Raw genomic sequence first — 21,718 nt, forward strand, 5'->3', positions numbered from 1 at the left:
ATCTAAATTGCAAATCAACTTAATTTTGAAATGGGTTATATTAAATGGATCAAAATAAGTCCCGTAAAAATATAATAAATGTGCCATAATAAAAATAAATGAGCTGTTGATCCAACCAAATCTAACGAGTTGTAGGATTATAATTTTATAGGCTGATTTTACCCCCTTTAGTTAAAGGGAATTTTCGCATATAGTCACTCAAAAATAGCTTAATTATGCTTCATAGCTATAGTTCGCTAATTTTGATTCATAGCCACAGTTATAGGGAGGAGAGTGGCGAGCGAGATTGGGAGAAGGAGGAGAGATGCGAGTGAGAGAAAGCAAAGATTGGAGATAGGTGAATTGTATATGCATATTAGTTAGATAATTGTATATATCTAACTACTAACTACTATGTGTATGTATCAATTATTGTATTTGTATATCTACATGCAATTTGAATTCGTATACAATTGAATCGAGTTAAAACATTTGTATTTGTATATCCAATATCTCTCTCGCTTTATACAGACACAAATTAAATATTGTATTTGTATAAAAGCAAGAGAGAGAAAGACAAAAGAGAACTGGGTAGGGAAAAAATTGTATTTGTATAATTATAAGTGAATAGGGCGGAGTATTTGTATTTATATATCTCATCCCTCTCATTTTATACAAACACAAATGAATAATTTGTGTTTGTATAAAGTGAGAGAAAGTTTGGCAGAAGGAAAGCGGGAGACAGATTGGCAGGGAGACGAGAGAGGCAACAGATAGATGACTGAAAAAAAGGAGAGTGGCGAGCGAGATTCCAGAGAGAAGAAGAGAGGAGAGAGGCGAGAGAGAATGTAATTATAACTAGAAGTAAACTCCGAATTGTAATTAATGCAAATTGTAATTATGTTAGCTAATTAACTAGTCTATAATTGCTTAACCGTGTAATTTTCTCTTTAATTATCATTAACAACCAAAAAGTTAATACACTTAAAAGAGCACATAGTCATAACCACTTTGTGGGAATGAAGTATATAGTAGTTGGTGGTGGTGATGGGAGGAGTAAAATATTTGTTTTACTCCCTTTAACTATGGGGAAATTTTTGCATAAAGTCACTCAAAAATAGCTTAATTATGCTCCATAGCTATAGTTTGCTAATTATGATTCGTAGCTACATGTTATAGGAAAAAGAGTGGCGAGCGAGAGAGTGGAGAGAGTTGAATTGTATATGTATATCAGTTAGATAATTGTACATAACTACTATGTATATGTATCAATTATTGTATTTGTATATCTACATACAATTTGAATTATACAAATGAATCGAGTTAAAACATTGGTATTTGTATATCTAAATCTCTATATCGCTTTATACAAATACAAATTATACATTGTATTTGTACAATTTTTGTTTGTCTAAAGCGAGAGAGCGAGAGAGAGAGAAACAAAAAACAGACTTGGGCAGGTGAGGAGAGAATGGGCAGGAAGAGGAGAGAGGCGAGGGAGAGACGACTGAAAAAGAGGAGAGTGACGAGCGAGATTCCAGAGAGAGGAGAGAGAGGCGAGAGAGATGATGATGAGAGGTGAGAGAGAGGAAGAGAGGAGAGAGGCGAGAGAGAATGTAATTATAGCTAGAAGTAAACTCCAAATTATATTAATACAAATTGTAGCGATGTTAACTAATTAACTAGTATATGTTTACTTAACCGCATAATTTTTCTTCTAATTATCATTAACAACCAAAAAGTTAATACACTTAAAAGAGCACCTAGAGTCATAACCACTTTCTGGGAATGAAGTATATAGTAGTTGGTGGTGGTGATAAGAGGAATAAAATATTTGAGACACTTGTAATAAAATATTTTCTCCATTTATTTTTATTTGTTCTTTTTAAATTTTGCTTCATTAAAAAATAATTATAAATATACATATTTTGGATTTGAGTAATATCCTTAGATAGTCACCCATATTTGGAAAATTATTTAACAATATTATTTTTGTTTATTTTAGGATTACAATGCCTAGCTATATTAATTTATGTTTAGTACTATTAGATTTTGGATATAATTTAAAAAAATAAGTAACTAATGCTAAGGATAAAACATGATTTTTTAAAATTTATTTGCCTATATTAAAAATAAAAATTTGTTTTCAAAATACTGAACAAGTAAAATGAAACAATGATATGCTAAGTGACGTTATTTTCTATTTGTAAATTGTTCCAATTTCCAATGATCACGTAGTTTAACCCGGTCAATTCAAGTTGGCATGATGGATTTCCGATCCCTATACATTTTCCCAAGGCACTTTTTTATATTTGCAAGTCAAGTTGGCTTATGGGGTTGATTGGTTACAAGAAATGGGTTTGAATTTTGTACACTAATAATTCAAACATTTTTTACAATATCAGAGCTACTAACAATATCATACAAGATTTGCTTAAATTATAGATGTACCAAGTCGCCACCCGCTGTACCAAGTTGTAGTTTTTTTATTTATTTTTAATGCTACATCAAATTTACCGTCAAAATGTAAATATAAAATATTTTTATGTTGTTTGAATTGGTAACTCAAAAAGGTACACTAATGCAGGACTTAAAAAAAATCAATAATGTGTAAGTATTCTTTCATTCCTAATAAGAAATTAGATTTTTCTCTGAATGTTCTTTTTCGAACGCCAGGTGAGAAATTAAAAACTATTGCTTGTTAAAAAACTAGCCTAGGTGCCCTGCCTAGTGGATTCGCGTAAAACGCCAATGAAATTATATAGAGGCAAGTGACAATGTAATAAAGCTTTAAATTATTGATTTCGCAAGTGTTCTTAATAATGTAATCAAATAAGAACCGAATCAAATAAGGTTGATACGCGTATTTATTGAATTGTCTGACAACTCTTAGGCGATAACTTTCCTTGTTAACAATAAAAATGACAAGCATTTTACATGATAAGCTGCTTCACTATAAGTTGGCATTTGAAGATCGGCAAAATGAAGAAGAAAATCGTAGGGAACTTATAAGAAGCAACAAAGAGAATTTTTTTTTACATAAAAAGCAAAAAGAGAGGAGTGATATGGGTAGCATGGCCGTAAAAATGGGAGGAACTTAGTGGGAAAACCAATTGGGATGGGCTATTACACCCCTTGGATCTTGATCTTCGTAAATATATCATTCAATACGGAGAATTGGCTCAAGCAACATATGACACTTTTATAACCGATAGAACGTCCAAATATGCAGGAGCTAGCAGATATTCGATGGAAAATTTCTTCACCAAGGTTGGACTTGACCCACTCAAGTATCGAGTGACTACCGCATCCATTCCACTTCCTGATGCTTTCATTACAAGATCATTTTCAAGAGAAGCATGGAGCAAGGAATCAAATTTTATGGGGTATGTTGCTGTGGCTACTGATGAGGGTAAAGTTTCACTAGGAAGAAGGGATATTGTGCTTGCTTGGAGAGGAACTAAGCAAGCATTGGAGTGGGTGAATGACCTTCAATTTCTACTTATTCCAGCACCCAAAGTTTTTGGTAATGGAGGTTTGCTTCCTTTGTTTCAACCTTTGGTGCATCATGGCTTCTATAATGTTTATACAACAGAAAGCGCTCGATCACAATTTAATCAGACTAGCGTTCGGGATCAGGTGCATATTATTATTAACTTGATATATATCTTCGTTTCTCATTAATTTGAATAATAATATGACTATAATGAAGCTAAAAAATCTTACAGTTCGTCTTTTTCCCCTCTTTTTAGGTAATGGAAGAAGTGAAAAGATTGGTCGAGGAATATAAGAATGAAGATGTCAGCATAACAGTGACCGGACATAGCCTAGGTGCATCACTTGCAACTCTAAATGCAGTTGACATAGCCGGTATCAACAAAACAAGTAATGGCAAGGAGTTTCCAGTAACTGCCTTTCCATTCGCAAGTCCTAAAGTTGGAGATATCAATTTTCTCAAGGCATTTTCCAAACTGAAGCATCTTCACATCTTGAGGATTCATAACTTATTGGATATTGCTCCGAAATACCCACTCATTGGCTTTTTTGACGTTGGAAAGGAGCTAATGATTGATACCACAAAATCTCCCTATGTGAAGCCTCCCGGAGAAATTGTTAGCTGGCATTTGTTGGAGCCATACTTGCATGGAGTCGCTGGTACTCAAGGTTTAGGACTTTTAGCTGGTTTTAAACTAGAGGTAAATCGCGATATCTCACTTGTCAACAAAGAGTGGAACATACTGAAAAACGAATATTGTGTTCCTGGGTTTTGGTGGGCTGAAAAGCACAAAGGAATGGTTCAACAGGAAAATGGATCTTGGCTTCTGTTGGATCGCGACGAGTATGACTTCTGAGGCCGGGAGCTAGAATTTTAAACATGATCACTAATTGTTTCCTTTCATATAATGTTTGAATAAAGGTTTTAAGCTTGTGGAAATCACATCCTATAGTATTTATGTATTATGGTTCCTCTATAATATGAGTACTTATAATTTTAGGATAGCCCTCCTCTCCATTTGTCCGTCTCTTCATTTTCCCAAGTTTTATATTCGATGGAAGCCACATGTCATAATTATGAATTAAAGGTTGAGATTCATATATCTAATTAATTAAGGTCCACTACAAAAAAATGCATATATAGCTACAAAATACATCGTAGCTAAATATCAAAAAGTCTGTGGCTAAACACTTTAGCCACAACTTTTGTTTCCGTAGCATTCGTAGCAAGATGTAGCGTGGCTAAAAGTTAGCTACAGACTTTACATGATCTGTGGCTAAGGAGTAAGGACTAACACTTATAGCTACAAAAATAATGATGTTGTAGCTGTAATGATATAGAAAATTTGCTACAAAATATATACCTATAGCAAATCATTTAAAAAATTTGCCACGACAAATAAATTCTGTAGCATCTTTTGTATGGTAGCCACAATATATTTTGTTGTGGCAAAAAACTTGATTTATTTGCTATGAATAATCTTACTTCGTGGCTATATTATATTTTAGTTTCGCGGCAATAATATTTGTATTTAGCTATGAGTTAGAAAATTTATAGCTATGATTTAGTATTTGCCACAAACTTTTTTTATACATGACTAAGAATTAAATTTTTTCCACAAAATACACAATTATCTAGCTATTTTTGTTTATTTTTCTATAAAAGTTAAAAGATGAAAATGTATAGCTATAATTTTTTATAATCTATATATAGATTTAGCCACAACTATAAATATCCATTGCTACAAATGAAGGATATTGCCATAAGAATTATTAATCACAAAAAATTTCTACTATAGGGCTAAAATTCCAAAATAGATTTCAAGTTTCACATAATTACATATTTCAATTTTAGAACATTTACAATACATAATTCTTCTATAAGAGCTATTACGATAGTAGTATCTTGCTTAAGGCTCTAAGTGGCATCGTCATCTCCTTTTCTCATGCCATTATCTCCAAGTTGTTCTAATAATTCTACAAATTTACCTGCAAAATTTCGATAAAGTAAATTAATAGTATCAAAAGGAAAAAATAATTACATTATATATAGAATTTAAGGAGTACATATAATCATAGATTTTACCTAAAAACATTATTTTTACTAAAATTTCCTTCAACATCTTCTATGACCAATTTTTGAGGATTTTTGACTTGGCCAATTTGCATCATTTTCTTGTTTGACAACAATTGTAAAACTAAAAGATATTTCTCAAGTATCATATAGTCCAAAAATCTGTTAAGAAATATAAAGAAAATAATAAACCATTTAGCAACAATGATTTAGAAAGCTACGAGTTCATTACCGAATTGGCATCATTATATCAAAAGTTACCCCTTTTTTCCCTAATAAAATAAATCTACGGAGTTCATTACAGAATTCATCATTAGTTTTCTAATTTTACTTTACTTTTGTAATGCAATACTTCTATATCACTACAATTGTAACCTATAAAAATATTAGACCACAAATTTCAATTTTTTCTTCTTAAACTTCAAATAAAGTACTCAAACTACACCATATTGATTGGACATCAGATGTAATATATAAATATGAACTAATTAATTTACCCATTATATACAAACCTAACACCCTTCAATCTTCACCCCTAAATATCCTTCACATTCACATCCAAGTTTTACTTTTATTCGGTAATCAAAAGCTTCTAACCCATACTACATACTGAATTTTCATTGCAAGTGCTTCAAGAAACTTTTGCTAATAGAATATTCATAGTGATATTAAAACTGAAATGTATAATACGTATTATACTCATAGTGTTTTTAAATATAAGTTAAAGAAACAATAGAAATTCAGTACCTTTGTTTTCTGAATTTGAGATAAATGAAGAAGATGCTCCTCTCTTCATGAATGGATTTTGGATCTGTTTAGAGAATTTAGGGTTTTGGCTTTCCAATCCTTTTTGTCAATTTTATTTTGCTCTCTAATAGGAAAAGAAGGCTGTAATTTAGGCCCCAAAAATAGAGGGAAACAATTTGGAGGGATATTTTTCATGAATTCTTTTAAATTTGTTTTCCCTCCTCATTATCATAAAAAGAAGCTTTGGTTTTAGTTTTCTTTAGGTAAAACTATTATACTACTATATTCGATATACAATCACATTTACTCATTTTATTTATAACTTATTAAATTATTATATATGACTCCCTCTGTTCACTTTTACTTGTCATAGTTTGACTTGACAATATATTAAGAAAATAATTAGTGATATAGGTATTTTACCAAACTATCCCCTATGAAATGATGTCTTGAAAAATAATTTAGAAAATAAGTATTTAATGTTGAGGGTAAAATATGAAAAAATAAAATATTTATTCCCTTTTATGATATGTCAAAGGTGACAGTAAAAATAAAAATTTATTTTAGGAATAAGTGATAAGTAAAAGTGAACAGATGAAGTACGTCAGAATATATACTCCCTCTTGTCACTGTTTCAATAAATATGTTAGGTTTTGAATTTAGAGACTTAAATGGACTCTTAAATATTTTAAATATAATTCTTAAATATTAACTATATTCAATTATTAAATTCTTAGGTCAACTAGTTGTAGTTATATTTATAAAAATTATTAATTAATTTAAACTAATAGTAGATCACAAAGGTATCATAAATATAGATTAAGTTTGAGTAAACTTAAAATTCTCAAAATACTTATAATTGAATATAATGACCTATTTATTTAAATTATAATTGAAACTCACAACTAAGATTCTTTAAAATTGAATTGAGATGAATGATGATCCACTATAATTAAATTAGAATGATAATTGTATTATTTCAGAAGATTATACGCAAGTCAAATCATAATTCTAAGAACACTTGACCATGATGAAACTTAAGTGTGACTTATTGAAGTTTTTCTTAAATTTGATATAATTAGTTAATTAAAGTAAATATAATCATATATTTAATTAAGTTATATTTGAAAATTATAAGTAAGCCATTGTAAAATTGAATCGAATCGAATGATATGATTAACAAAACTAATTACAAAGAAAAATTCTCAAAAAAATAAAAAAATTGGAGGCACTTGATCAAGATGGAGCTTTAGCGAGACTTAGTGAAGTACCTTTTCTTAAGTTTGATAAATTAATTAATCAAATTTTTTAGATATAATTACCTATTTATTAAAATTATGCCCATAAAATCAAATCAAATTATTAATACCTTTATTTACACTAGATTGGTGGATAATGTTCTCATGAAACATGTTCGAGTCAAATAACAATTCTATAATCACTTGATCGGGATGAGGCCTGAGTAGACTTGTTAAAGTTTTGTTTAAATATTCTATAATTAGTTAATCAAAGTTAATATATACACTTATTTATTCAAATTAAATCATATGTAAAATTAAATTGTATCGAATAATTAACGCATCTAATTACAATAGGTCGATAAATGTATTACTTCAATGGAACACGTTTAAGACAAATAATAATTATGGAAGCACTTGATCAGGATGAAGTTTAAGGTGAGACTTCGTGAAGTTTTGTTTAAATTTGATATGACTAATTAATTAAAATCAATTAAATATAATTACCTATATATTTATATTTGAAACTTACAAGCAAGACTGTGTAAAATTGAATGATTAATAACTCCAGTTATATTTAGATGCAAGAAAGGTATATTTTGACGTTGCTAAAGATTATTATTGTTGCAACAATTTTAATCCGCGGTAAAAAAATAATTTATAAGCTACAAAATTTTAACACAATGATATATTTTTGGCTATATCATCTTGTCATGACAAATAATTATAGCTATTCAACCAACTATTGTCATGCTTTTTAGTACGCAAAACAAATATTTACTTAGCCATAATATTTTGTTTTAATCAAACTTTTATGGATAAAATAATTATCATTAATACCAAAAAAAATCAACGTGTGACCCAAAAAATTAGCTACGAAATTGTATTAAAGCAGTAAATCTATAGCTATATCATTAACTTTAGCCACATTTTTTAACAACATGAAGCAAAAAAATTTATTTAGCTATAATAATTTATTTTAAATAATTTATTGTGGCTAAAAGGTTATTATTGCTATGGTAAATTTTAACTCGTGGCATAAATTAATCATTAGCACAAAATTTTACTATAGCAAAAGACTTGTGGCTATATCATTTAACTATTGCCCCAATTTTTTATAACTTGAAGCAAAAGTATTTATTTAGCTACATCATCTTGTTTCAAATAATTTATTGTGGCTAAAGAGTTGCTATTGCTACAATAATTTTTATTGTGTGGTAACATTTTTTAACCAGCTACAAAATTGAATTGTAGCAATAAAGTTGTAGCTATTCATATAATTATTGCCACAATTATTAGCAATTGTAACAAAAATGAGGATTTAGCTTCGCCAAATTAATTTTTGTGGCTAAGAAAATTTACGAATTTTTAAATAACTATAAAACTAATTTTTTTGTAGCTATTACTAAATTATAGCCACGATTTTTGAATTTGTAGCTTAAATTTTGTAGCTAAAAATAGATTGTGTTGTAGTGGTCCTTATCAATTACCATGATTAGAATAGAGATCATATCGCAGATATTTACTTAACTATGCACTATTCTCTTAGAAAGTCACTAAACCATGCACTCTTTTCTCAAAAAGTCACTTAACTATGAGGTGTTTTACTTGTAAAGTCGCTCAACCTAATTAATTGATTTTTTTAATTTAAATTTGTTGACATAATTTTTTATTAAAAACCAAAATTTTAGAAAATAAAAAATACTCCTATCAGTACCTAATTACTTGTCCACTTTTAAATTGACACACTTATTAAGAAAACAATGATTGACATAGTGAGTTTACCATTTTACCTCTATTAATTGTGAAGTGGATAAATTAAAAATTTAAGATTTTCAAAAAGTTCTATCTTTTTCAAAGTAATTAATTGAGGGTATAATAAGTAAAAAAATTATTCTTTCTTGGTTTGTCAAAATGAACAAATAATTAGGGACAACTAAAAAATAAAAAATGAACAAATAATTAGGGACAAATAAAGTATTCATTAAACCATTTAATGGCCATCCTACTTGACCCGACCCGCTGAACATATATTATTTACCCATTTTATTTTGTCCTTAATTCTCCTAAATTATTTTCTCTCTTTACCGACTCTTTCTCCTCTTCTTCTTTGCGTTTTCCCCCCATCTTGTTCTCCATTGCTGCCTCTCTTCCTGTATATTATGTAGGAAATTAAAGGATTCTTGTGCCCCCCATATTATTTCTTGATTTCAATTTGATTTTGAAACTCTCTTGTAATAACTAATTCTACGAGTCTAGGGTAAACCATAAATGCAAAGATGTTTATTCAGAAAATTATTGTATTTGCGAAAGATTTTAATTCAGGACTCCAGGATATGCACGTGAGTCTACGATAAATGAAAAGAATTAGTGAATTAAGGAGTAGGTCTAAAATGGTCTCTTAACTATATACATAACAGATTTAGTCTTTTAACTGTTCAAAAACTTATCACCTTTGGTCTCGTAACTATATACACACTTAATGGTTTTAGTCCCTTAACTATAAACTTACCGATTTTAGTCCTTTAAGTATTCAAAAACTTATCAGGTTTGGTCTTTGTCCATTTTTAATACAAATAGCTTAGGTTTATATTCACGAAATTCATGCCTCGAGAAATTAAATCTTTTAGCAATCTTTTCTGTTGTTTCTCTCTCTCCGCTACTTTTTCTTCAAATTAACATTATGCGAAGAACCTTAACCTCAACGATTTAAAATAAAATTCACGAGAAAAGAAAATATAAGTCATAATTTTATTCAACAGAGGATAAAATGAAGCATATTATTGCTACTAAGGACTTGAACATGCTATTATATATATATAAAGGAGAAACATAAACAAGGTGATGTAGCACATCTCTACGATCTCCATTCTTATTTATCTTTTATCTCCTATTTTTTACTCTTTTAAAATTTCTTCAATTGTTTTATTTTGTAAAAGCTTCCCCTTAACTCATAGTTCCTTAATGAATAAAATCATAACTTTCAAACTTTTCATATTCATAACTTTCAATTATTTAATGTATAAATTTGTAAGATCTTAAAATTATTTTAATAGAATTTTTTTTGAGGTATATATTCATCCCACTATAATTGTCTTCTTTATTAGAGTTTATAATATAGATTCATGTATTTTCCACCTTAAATTTTATAATTCTTAATTAAATTTAATTGATGTGGAGTAATAACATGTTAAAAGATGGGAGATTTTTTTTATTTTTTTTTATAATTAAAAAAATATTAATTCAATTCAATCAACTTTTCACCTCCCACTATAATTACCTTCTTAATTGGAGATTTTATATGATTCATCCACCTTTAATTTTATATTTTTTAATTAATTTTATTAATGTGGAGTAATAATGTATTAAAAGATGGGAGATTAAAAGACAAAAATTAGCCTATATATGTATCTTTCACTACCAAACTATGCATACATGAACTTATTTTAGTTTTAGTTGTTCTTAAGAAATGCTTCCACATAATTTTCAATGTATTTTAATTTATTTTTTGGAGTAGTAGCAATTTATCTAATGAGATCATGTATTGATGAATATTTATCTTAATTACACTTACTATATGTGTTCTATTCTCTGTAAAATTTCCTCATAGGCTAAGATTTCTCATCTTATTGGTTGAAAATTTTATATTTTTGCTTCATTACTAATTTTTGCTCAACATTTGCCAAATTTTAATGATACATGCTATGTCATCTATATTGAGAAGCTTGGTACATACAACAAATTTCTTCTAAAGTGATTTTATGCACTTAATTTTTAAATTCATAAAAATAAATTTTGCTCCTACTTTATTTCAATTTCTTTTATGATATATTATTTTCTTAGATTAACTTTGTTCAATAATATGATTAATGATTGATATTAGTGCAACTTTGAAAACTATTTTGAAGTTTATGACTCAAAAATATAAACAATTTCTTAACAAGAAATTAAAAGGAAAATAAGAAGTCTACTATTAAAAATAAGTCATTTATATTTGTTCATAAAATTAATAACATGCATGCATTTGAAATAATTGCTATGAGTAGTGCAAGAGTCAAACTATTCACTAAGTAGCTATAATTTTTTAATTTTTCTTAATAAATATATCATTGCAAGAGTCAAACTATTCACTAAGTAACGGTAATTTTTTAATTTTTCTTAATAAAGATATCATTCAAGTAAATTAGTAACTTCTTTGTATATTAATGCCTAATGGTAGTTAGAAGTTGGTTAATTCATCTCTTTATATATATATATATATTATCATGAGCTTATAAATGTATATAATACCTTTTTTTGGAAAAAAGAAAGAAAAAAATGCATTATCCATGAAAGTGAAAGTATTCAATTTTATATTTATTCTACATGATAGATAACTCAATATTATTAATAGATGTTCCATCAATTATTTTATTTTCTTATATTTTTCTGATTATCTATATCGTATATACACATAAAATTTCGCATATACAAGACGATATGATACTTTTTTTATAACAACTATTCATAACTTTTTTTCGTATTTTCTATTGACATCTTTCACTATTATTTTCATTTAATTGTTTTAAAGAATCTAATATCCATTATTAATAAGAAAAATTCAGATAAAGAATCAAAAATCTTATGTGATACCTTTTTACGGTCAATATTTTTACTTATTTCTTACTTAATTTTTTTATTTTTTATCTTTTGTTCCATTTATTTATTGTATTAAAAAACTATTGAAGAAGATAAGGAAAAAGATAATGTCCAGTATATTAACAATAGGTAACTATCTGTAACTATAATAGATAAATGTTAAAATTAAAAGAAAAATAAATAATTATTTAAGAAGAAAAACAAGTCTTAGCTATAATTAAAATATAATTTTTCTTTTTATTTCTATTTAATTTATAAAAAGTTCATTCTAAATTATTGTTATACCGTGCGAAGCGCGGATAAGTTTCCTAGTTTTATTATAAAAAGAAAAAAAATTATTACCCGTTAAATTCAACGTTTGTACTCCAATGACTTCATTGAACGGAATTTGTTTAATTTTTCAGAAATTGAAATTTATAAAATGGTAGGTTTGCAAAAAATTTTAAATAGATCAATTTTATTATTCTATTCATTTTATTTTACGTAAAGAAATTTGAGTAAATTAAATAAATTCGCACCGATTAGCATATTCAAGTGCATATATAAGTCAATAACAACAATTATATGCTTAATTTTATCCTCCATTGAATAAAATTAGGACTTATATCTTCTTTCCTCATTAATTTTATCTTGAATCGTTCACGATATTGTTCTTTTCATAAGAGTAGTTTGAAGAAAAGGATTGAGATAGAGAAACAACTTAAAAAATAGGTTAAAGATTTTATTTCACGAAGATTTCCATTAATATAAACCTAAGTTATTTGTATTAAAATTTGACAAAGATCAAACCTGATAAGTTTTTGAATACTTAAATGACTAAATCCGTTAAGTGTATAGTTAAGGGACCATTTTAGACCTACATCTATAGTTAAGGGACTATTTATGTCATTTTCTCCTCTTAAATACAACAAAGGTCTTTGATCCAATTGTAAGCGTGCTCAGATCAGAGCCTAAGGTCCCTGTTTCTATTCCTGCCTACTGCATTTCAATAAAAAAAAAATTAAAAAGGGAAAGAAACAGAAATATCATTCACTTTTTAAAGTTTAAATACTCTTGTCAAAATTTCTGACCCCATCACTACACTTCAATCTTAGCTTTCGTCGGATCGAACACCCAACTGAAATACTAATAGTTCGATGGTTCTTAAATTCGTTGGATTATGTCATCATTGATGAGTCCTCACAAATCAATAGTAACTACTCTTATTATAATAATACGTGATAAATTAGTTGTGATTACCATATAATCAATGGTCTTCAGAGTATCACTATATATTGTATATTGTGAAAAGAGGATTAATAGAATGTAAATATTTGTAGAATTCTCATGTGATTACTACATCTTAATTTCAGTTTGTTTCGTTTATCTTTTTAAGTCTATTTCAAAAATATGTTTTTTTTTCTTTTTTGACAATTCGTTATTTCTAATTTTTTATATGACATGCATATTTAAGATCATAAGATTAAAAATATATTTTACATATCTTTAATTTAGTTAATACATTCTATCTTTTTTTATTTTTCTAAAAGAAAAATGAAGATAGAAAAAGTAAAAAAAAAAAAAAAAACATGAGAGAAAATTACAAAATGAAAAATAGAACTTTAATATTTCAATGATCCTCCACGTGCTTAAATCGGGACAAGTTGCATGTCCCATATCGTATATTGATTTTTCTGAGGTATTATTTTTTTTTTCTGACCTGCCATGAAAGGGATTAGCTTAGTGGGTAGATTGGTATTTACTATTCACTAGATATGCTTTTTAATTCAATACACTAGTAATTCAAATATTTTTTGCAATATCAAACCAACTTGATGATCTCCAACATGCATGATTGGATTGCGTATTCCAAGAAAGTTTTACGATCTACTCTATCACATGTTTTCTTTTTGTCTTTATAAAAAATAACATACTATCACGGCAATAAAATAACTTTTAACAGTAATAAATAGACACATCAATAAAGAGTGCTAAAGTTTTTACTGACATTAGTTAAGTGTCATTAAATACAATGTCGCCAAAGACTTTAGGGACATATACAAAGAGTGCTAATTGCCACTAAAAATACATATTTAGCGGCAATTGAGCTATTGCCGTTAATTAATTGCCGTTAAAGATCATTTTTGATGTAGTGTACTCCCTCCGTCCATTTTTAATTGTCATGGTTTTCTTTTTTTAGAGTTTAACTATAAGAACTTTGACTAACATTTTACAATATATTTTTTCATCATATTGATATGCAAAAAATTGCAATTAAATAGTTCTTTTCGTATAGTTTTTGAATATCTAATTTTTTTGTTTAAGATATCGAATTAATGTAATCTAATTTAACTATGAAAATTAGTCAAATTGACTTTTGAAAAATTCAATATGACAAATAAAATTGGACAAAGAGAGTAGTAAGTATAGTTTGCTAACTCAAGAAAAGTTACTTACAACAACATAAATTATATCAACAATGACAAAATTTAAACCCTTTAGAAACACGGGAACGATTCTAATCTGCAAAAGATTGATATGCTTATTTATTTATTTTTGAATTATTGATATATGGCGGTGAGATAAATAATCTTATTAGTTTTGTTTGCTAATCAAACAAATTATGAGAAGCAAAAATAAATGAACTCGATAAGAGCCGGGTGAATTAACTCGTGACCCATTATTTAGTTATGTTCTTCTAGACATAATGTATTACAACCCAAATACAATTCGGACGGATCATTTATATTATCCTAACTCATTTTTGAAACGTCCAAATTTAACCCAATAATGCTTCAATTTGACTTTTTTTTTTTTTAAATCTACCTTATTGGTGGAGGATTAAACCCCTACCTATTCATTTTAACCAAGAAGAGTATATGTGCAGTTTTATCCTTACCTCTGTATATTTCCATCCCTATATGTGACAGCTCTATGTTTATGGCCATAAGGTGATAAGGGTACAGTTGTATATATCTAGTTAGAAATAATTTTTAGCATTATTGCTTGGCCATTTCAATTATTGTTCTGCATGAGGGAAACAAAGTTGCACTATAAATTCAAGGGCTTAACGTGGTTCACATACCAAGGGGAAAAAAACAAAGAGTGATAAAAACATAAAAGATCAAGAAAAAGAATGGCTTGCATATTTGCTGATAAATGGGAGGAACTTAGTGGGAAAAACAATTGGGATGGGCTATTAAACCCCTTGGATCTTGATCTTCGCAAATATATCATTCAATATGGAGAATTGGCTCAAGCAACTTATGACACTTTCATCTCAGAGAGAGCGTCTAAATATGCAGGAGCTAGCAGATACTCGATGGAAAACTTTTTTACTAAGGTTGGACTTGACCCAAAAAAGTATTGTGTAACCAAATATTTCTATGCTACCTCATCCATGCCACTTCCTGATGCTTTCATTACAAAATCATTTTCAAGAGAAGCATGGAGTAAGGAATCAAATTTTATGGGATATATTGCTGTGGCTACTGATGAGGGTAAAGCTTCACTAGGAAGGAGGGATATTGTGATTAATTGGAGAGGAACTTTGCAAGTATTGGAGTGGGTAAATGACCTTCAATTTTTACTTGTCCCAGCACCCAAAGTTTTTGGTGATGGAGGTTTGCTTCCTTTGTTTCATCCTTTGGTACATCATGGCTTCCATAACATTTATACAACGGAAAATCCACGATCACAGTTTAATAAAACTTGTGTTAGGGATCAGGTGCGCGCATCATGTTAACTTTCTTTTACTTCATATGATAATTACCTATAGATCGAGTCGATCTAACAATTCAATTCATCATTTTTTTTTCTTACTTTTAGGTAATGGAAGAAGTGAAAAGATTGGTGGAGGAATATAAGCATGAAGAGGTGAGCATAACTGTGACTGGACACAGCCTAGGTGCATCACTTGCAACTCTGAATGCAGTTGACATAGCTTTCAATAAAATCAACAAAGCAAGTAATGGCAAGGAGTTTCCAGTAACTGCTTTTGTATTCGCAAGTCCTAAAGTTGGAGATGTGAATTTTCTCAATGCATTTTCCAAACTGAAGCATCTTCACATCTTGAGGATTCATAATTTATTGGATATTGTTCCAAAATACCCACCCATTGGGTATTTTGACGTTGGGCAGGAGATAATGATTGATACAACAAAATCTCCGTATGTGAAGCCTCCAGGAGAACCTGTGAGCTGGCATTTGTTGGAACCATACTTGCATGGAATTGCTGGGACTCAAGGAATTGGAATGTTTGCAGGTTTTAAGCTAGAAGTGAATCGCGATATTTCACTTGTGAACAAGCAGTGGAACATACTGAAAGATGAACATTGTATTCCTCCCCTTTGGTGGTCTGAGAAGCACAAAGGAATGGTTCAACAAGAAGATGGATGTTGGCTTCTCCAGGATCGTGATGAGTATGATTTCTGAGAGATCGATCAGACCAATTGGATTTCAAATTGTTGCTTTGTTATTTCCTTTAATTTCATGCATGTATTGTGTTTGAATAAAAGGTTTTCCTGATCATGGGGAAACCACATCCTATTTTTTATATATGCAAGTCGTATTATGGTTCCTTTATAACAATATGAGTTCTGTTCAGTTATTTAAAAGATTGACAATATTTTTTAGTCTACTAATTATGCAAAATATGGTTACAAAAAAAGTGAAAAATCAATATCGCTAGTTGATTAGGCGGTCTATCTGTGCAAATCGGGTTATTCAAGGTTTGTATATGATATATGAGCATCAGTGTGGTAGGATAAATGGTAAGGCCTGGTGGGCTAATTTCTAGCCTTTAACGTAGAGAAAATTTCAGAAATAGTAAACAAAATAAATATAATAAGGCTCTATAGTTATAGTTTTGATAAATGCACTTCATAATTATAGTTTTGTTTGCTATAGAGGCTACGAATTGTATATTTTTGTCTGTTTATATATTCGCTTGCGAATATACAAATAGGGTAAGTATATACACATGTTGTATTTATACATTTAGGAATTTTCAAAACTCTGTTTGTATATTTCGCTTGTCAATATTTTATTATGAATTTTTCATAAATCGTATACAAATAGATAGGATAGACATATACAAAATTCTAGATTTATACAATCACGAACTGAATTATACAGATTCTAGATTTATACAATTCAAACGAATAACAAGAATTTGGGAAACTGTAGTCGTGAATTACGATTTTTCTTAAACCGTAGCTATAGTAGTATAGTACGGTACCTAATATAGGTTAAATGTATGTTATTCTGCATAATTTTTCCTTTATTGTTAAGCACAGAGTTGGGTCTCAGGCCCAATTGGAAGAATGGGCTTCTTGATTCTTAAAATGGTTCAGACCGTCTACCTTTATCCAAGGGATATACACCACCCCCCCCCCCCCGCATAATTTCCATTATTCCCACCAATTCTAAATTTTTTTCAAAATTCCTTATTTTACTCCGTCCAAACCCCTAAACGCTGGATACATAAATTCTAACTCCCAAAACCAACATTTATCCCTTCCTTATTTCACTCTACAAATCTCTCCTTATTTTTAGTCACAAAATCTTGATAGTTATTATCTCATTCACATTTGAAATTCAAAATCAGTCTCTTTTCTGTAGGTTAAAGATATTTTTAGACAAGAAAGTTTTAAAATGATATTTATGAGTTTTTTTTTTTTTACCTATTTTTAAAAATACTCCAAAATTTATAATAAAATAAAATAAGTGAACTTCAAATTTTCAACACTAAAACGTAAATTAGAAAAAAAGAAGAAGTAACAGTAGTAGTTATGATTTGTTAACAATTAATAAAATATTTGTAAATTTTCCATAATTTGAGTTGGTTATGGATGTAACATCTCGCACCTAGAAACGACTATAAAGAGTTTAAAATATGAAAATATTGTTTTTTTTGGGAAAGAATAAGAAAATCTGGAAATTTCGTCTAAGTTAGGAAAGTGAGTTTTGGCCATTTTCAAACGTCCATAACTCCTAGCTCAAGATAATTTAGGAACATATCTTGATATGGTTGGAGAGCCCTTGGAGAGATCTTTCCAACGCCGCCAAATTTGCGCGATTTCGACATCATATGAGTGAGATATGCCTTTCGGAAGTTGGGTTGTTGGATTGAGGAAAGTCCCAATTAGGATTTAAGGAAGGGGAAACTAGTCTTTTCTCTAATTAATTTCCTAATTCATTTTTAGAGGTTTATTGGGGTAGAAACAGAACTTATTTCAGTTTTGGAAAATTAGAATACGCTTAGGGCTTGGAGAAAAGAAGAAAGAAAGGGAGAAAAACCAAGATTTCGCCGAGAACGTCAAGCGTTTGAAATGGAATTCGTCGGGGGTGATCCCTATTAAGGTATGTGAGATCTTTTAGTGATGGGTTAGTTCACCCACACACCAACTTGTTTTAATTCAGTGATTGGTTGTGTTGTTGAAGTTCCTTGTTGATTTGATTCGTGTTTCCGGGTGGATTTTCGAGTTAGATCTGTTGTAAGTTGAGAGTACTAATGACCCTAAGTGTTTGGGAAAGAACTAGGGAAGATTGGAGGGTTTAGAGATGAAAAAATAAGAAGCAAAGTCGTCAAACACATGGGTATAGGGGTCGGGCGTCGCGCCAGCCAGCGTGCCCCAAAAGGGTCTCTGAATGTTCACCCTTGGGGCGCCGCGCCAGCCAGAGCGCCCCAGACTGGTTTCTGAATATTGAGGGCTAGCGCCCCGCTCCTCTCAGAGCGCCAGGGACACCAGTTCTCCCCATTCGTTCCCCATCTTTTCGTACTAGTTTCTAAGAGATGTACCTACGCTTTCTAGTTGATTCCAACACTCTAAGGTACATCTAAACATCATGAAATCATCCATAAACATGAGATCATGAACCTTGAATCCATAATCCAATTCAAGGAAAGTTAAGATCAAAGTCAAAGAAGTTAAGAGTCAAGTCTAGAAATTAAGAAGCAAGTCAAAGCAAAGTTCTTAAAAGTTTACAAGAGTCTTTATTAAACGTTTAAACTTCGTTTTAAGGCTCAAGTTTCAAGTAAAGTAAAGAGTAAAGTGTTGAGTTCGTTTCTCAAAAGTTATTAAGGAACTAAGTATTCCCAAAGAAGTTTATAAATGTTTTCACATTTGAGAAAAAAAAGATGGTTCCCTTAGGATGTGTATAGATTACCGTCAATTAAATAAGGTAACCATCAAGAATAAGTATTATCTTTCAAGGATAGATGATTTATTTGATCAACTTTAGGGTGCCACCTGTTTTTCAAAAATTGACCTCAGATCAGGCTACCATCAGTTGAAAGTTAGGGAATGCGACATTCCAAAGACATCATTCAGGACTAGATATGGTCATTATGAGTTCTTGGTCATATCCTTTAGTTTGACCAATGCACCAGCAGCGTTCATAGATCTTATGAACAGAGTCTTCAAACCTTATTTATATATGTTTGTCATTGTCTTCATTGATGACATACTAATCTATTCAAGGAATGAAAAAGATCATGCTAGTCATCTTAGAATAGTTTTTCAAACCTTGAAAGATAAGGAGTTGTATGCCAAGTTCTCTAAGTGTGAGTTTTGGCTTGAGTCTGTGCCATTCTTGGGCCATATTATTTCCGGAGATGTTATAGAGTTGATACTCAGAAAATTGAGGCGGTGCAGAATTGGCCTAGACCCACATCTCCAACTGATATTAGGAGTTTCTTAGGCTTGGCTGGCTATTATAGGATATTTGTTAAGGGTTTCTCGTCCATTTCATCTCCTTTGACGAAGTTGACTCAGAAAACAGTGAACTTTCAATAGTCTGAAGCTTGTGAGAAAAGCTTTCTGGAATTAAAGAAGAGGTTGACTAGTGCCCCAGTTTTGACCTTACCAGAGGGTACTCAAGGCTTTGTGGTGTATTGTGATGCATCTAGAGTAGGCTTGGGTTGTGTCCTAATGCAGAATGGCAAGGTGATAGCTTATGCCTCCAGACAGTTGAAAGTTCATGAGAAGAACTATCCAACCCATGACTTAGAGTTGGCTGTTGTAGTTTTCGCCTTGAAGATTTGGCGACACTATTTGTATGGTGTTCATGTCGATATATTCACAGATCATAAGAGCTTGCAATATGTGTTCACTCAGAAAGAACTCAATCTCAGGCAGAGGAGGTGGTTGGAATTACTTAAGGATTATGACATGAGTATTCTATACCACCCAGGTAAGGCTAATGTTGTTGTTGATGCTTTAAGCAGGTTATCTATGGGTAGTACCACCCATGTTGACGAAGAGAAAATGGAGTTAACCAAAGATGTGCACAGACTTGCAAGCTTGGGAGTCAGACTCATGGATTCCACTGAAGGAGGAATAGTGGTGACGAACGGGGCTGAATCATCACTAGTGTCAGAGGTGAAGGAAAAGCAGGACCAAGACCCCATTTTGCTTGACTTAAAGGCAAATGTTCAAAAGCAGAGAGTATTAGCTTTCGAACAAGGGGGAGATGGTGTGTTAAAATACCAAGGTAGATTATGTGTACTAATGGTGGATGAACTCCAAGAGAGGATCATAGAGGAAGCTCATAGCTCCAGATATTCCATTCATCCAGGTTCCACAAAGATGTATCGCGATTTGAGAGAAGTGTATTGGTGGAATGACATGAAGAAGGGCATTGCAGAGTTTGTTGCTAACTGTCCAAATTGCCAGCACGTGAAAGTCGAGCACCAAAGGCCCGGTGGTTTGGCGCAGAATATAGAACTTGCAGATTGGAAGTGGGAGATGATTAATATGGATTTCATCACATGATTGCCAAGGTCTCGCAGACAATATGATTCTTTTTGGGTGATTGTCGACAGAATGACAAAATCAACCCACTTTTCGTCGGTAAAGACTACCCATTCAACAGAAGATTATGCTAGGTTGTACATTCAGGAGGTGGTGAAACTTCATGGAGTCACAGTCTCAATTATATCAGATATAGGTGCACAATTTACTGCACAGTTCTGTAAATCTTTTCAGAAAGGTTTGGGCTCGAAGGTTAACTTGAGTACTGCATTTCATCCCCAGACAGATGGGCAAGCAGAGTGCAATATTCAGACAGTAGAAGATATGTTGAGTGCTTGTGTGATTGATTTCAAGGGAAATTGGGATGATCACATACCTCTTATCGAGTTTTCTTACAACAACAGTTTTCACTCTAGCATCCAAATGGCTCCATTTGAAGCTCTTTATGGGAGAAGATGCAGATCTCCTATTGGATGGTTTGAAGTTGGTGAAGCAGGGTTAATAGGACCAGACTTAGTTCACCAAGCTATAGAGAAAGTGAAAGTAATTCAAGAGAGATTGAAAACAGCACAGAGTCGTTAGAAATCCTACACTGATGTTAGGAGAAGGGCGTTAGAGTTCGAAGTAGATTATTGGGTGTATTTGAAAGTTTCACCCATGAAGGGTGTTATGAGGTTTGGTAAGAAGGGGAAGCTTAGTTCCCGGTATATTGGACCTTATCGCATAGCCAAGAGGATTAACAGTGTAGCTTCCACAGGAATTAGCCACGGTTCATCCAGTATTTCACATCTTTATGTTGAAGAAGTGCATGT

General features: G+C 30.7%; 1 protein-coding gene and 1 pseudogene across 1 annotated transcript; both read left to right on the plus strand.

Annotated features, from left to right (window-relative positions):
- Positions 1–3,044: 3,044 nt before the first annotated feature.
- Positions 3,045–4,331, plus strand: LOC102597375 (phospholipase A1-IIgamma-like; annotated as a pseudogene).
- A 10,955-nt stretch (positions 4,332–15,286) lies between these two features.
- Positions 15,287–16,584, plus strand: LOC102603348 (phospholipase A1-II 1-like). Its single transcript, XM_006362383.1, has 2 exons — positions 15,287–15,877; positions 15,979–16,584. The coding sequence occupies exons 1-2, from the start codon at positions 15,287–15,289 to the stop codon at positions 16,582–16,584; spliced, it is 1,197 nt and encodes a 398-aa protein (XP_006362445.1).
- Positions 16,585–21,718: the final 5,134 nt, after the last annotated feature.

The sequence above is a fragment of the Solanum tuberosum genome, unplaced genomic scaffold, assembly GCF_000226075.1.
Source record: "Solanum tuberosum cultivar DM 1-3 516 R44 unplaced genomic scaffold, SolTub_3.0 scf00386, whole genome shotgun sequence".
NCBI classification, from domain to species: domain Eukaryota; kingdom Viridiplantae; phylum Streptophyta; class Magnoliopsida; order Solanales; family Solanaceae; genus Solanum; species Solanum tuberosum.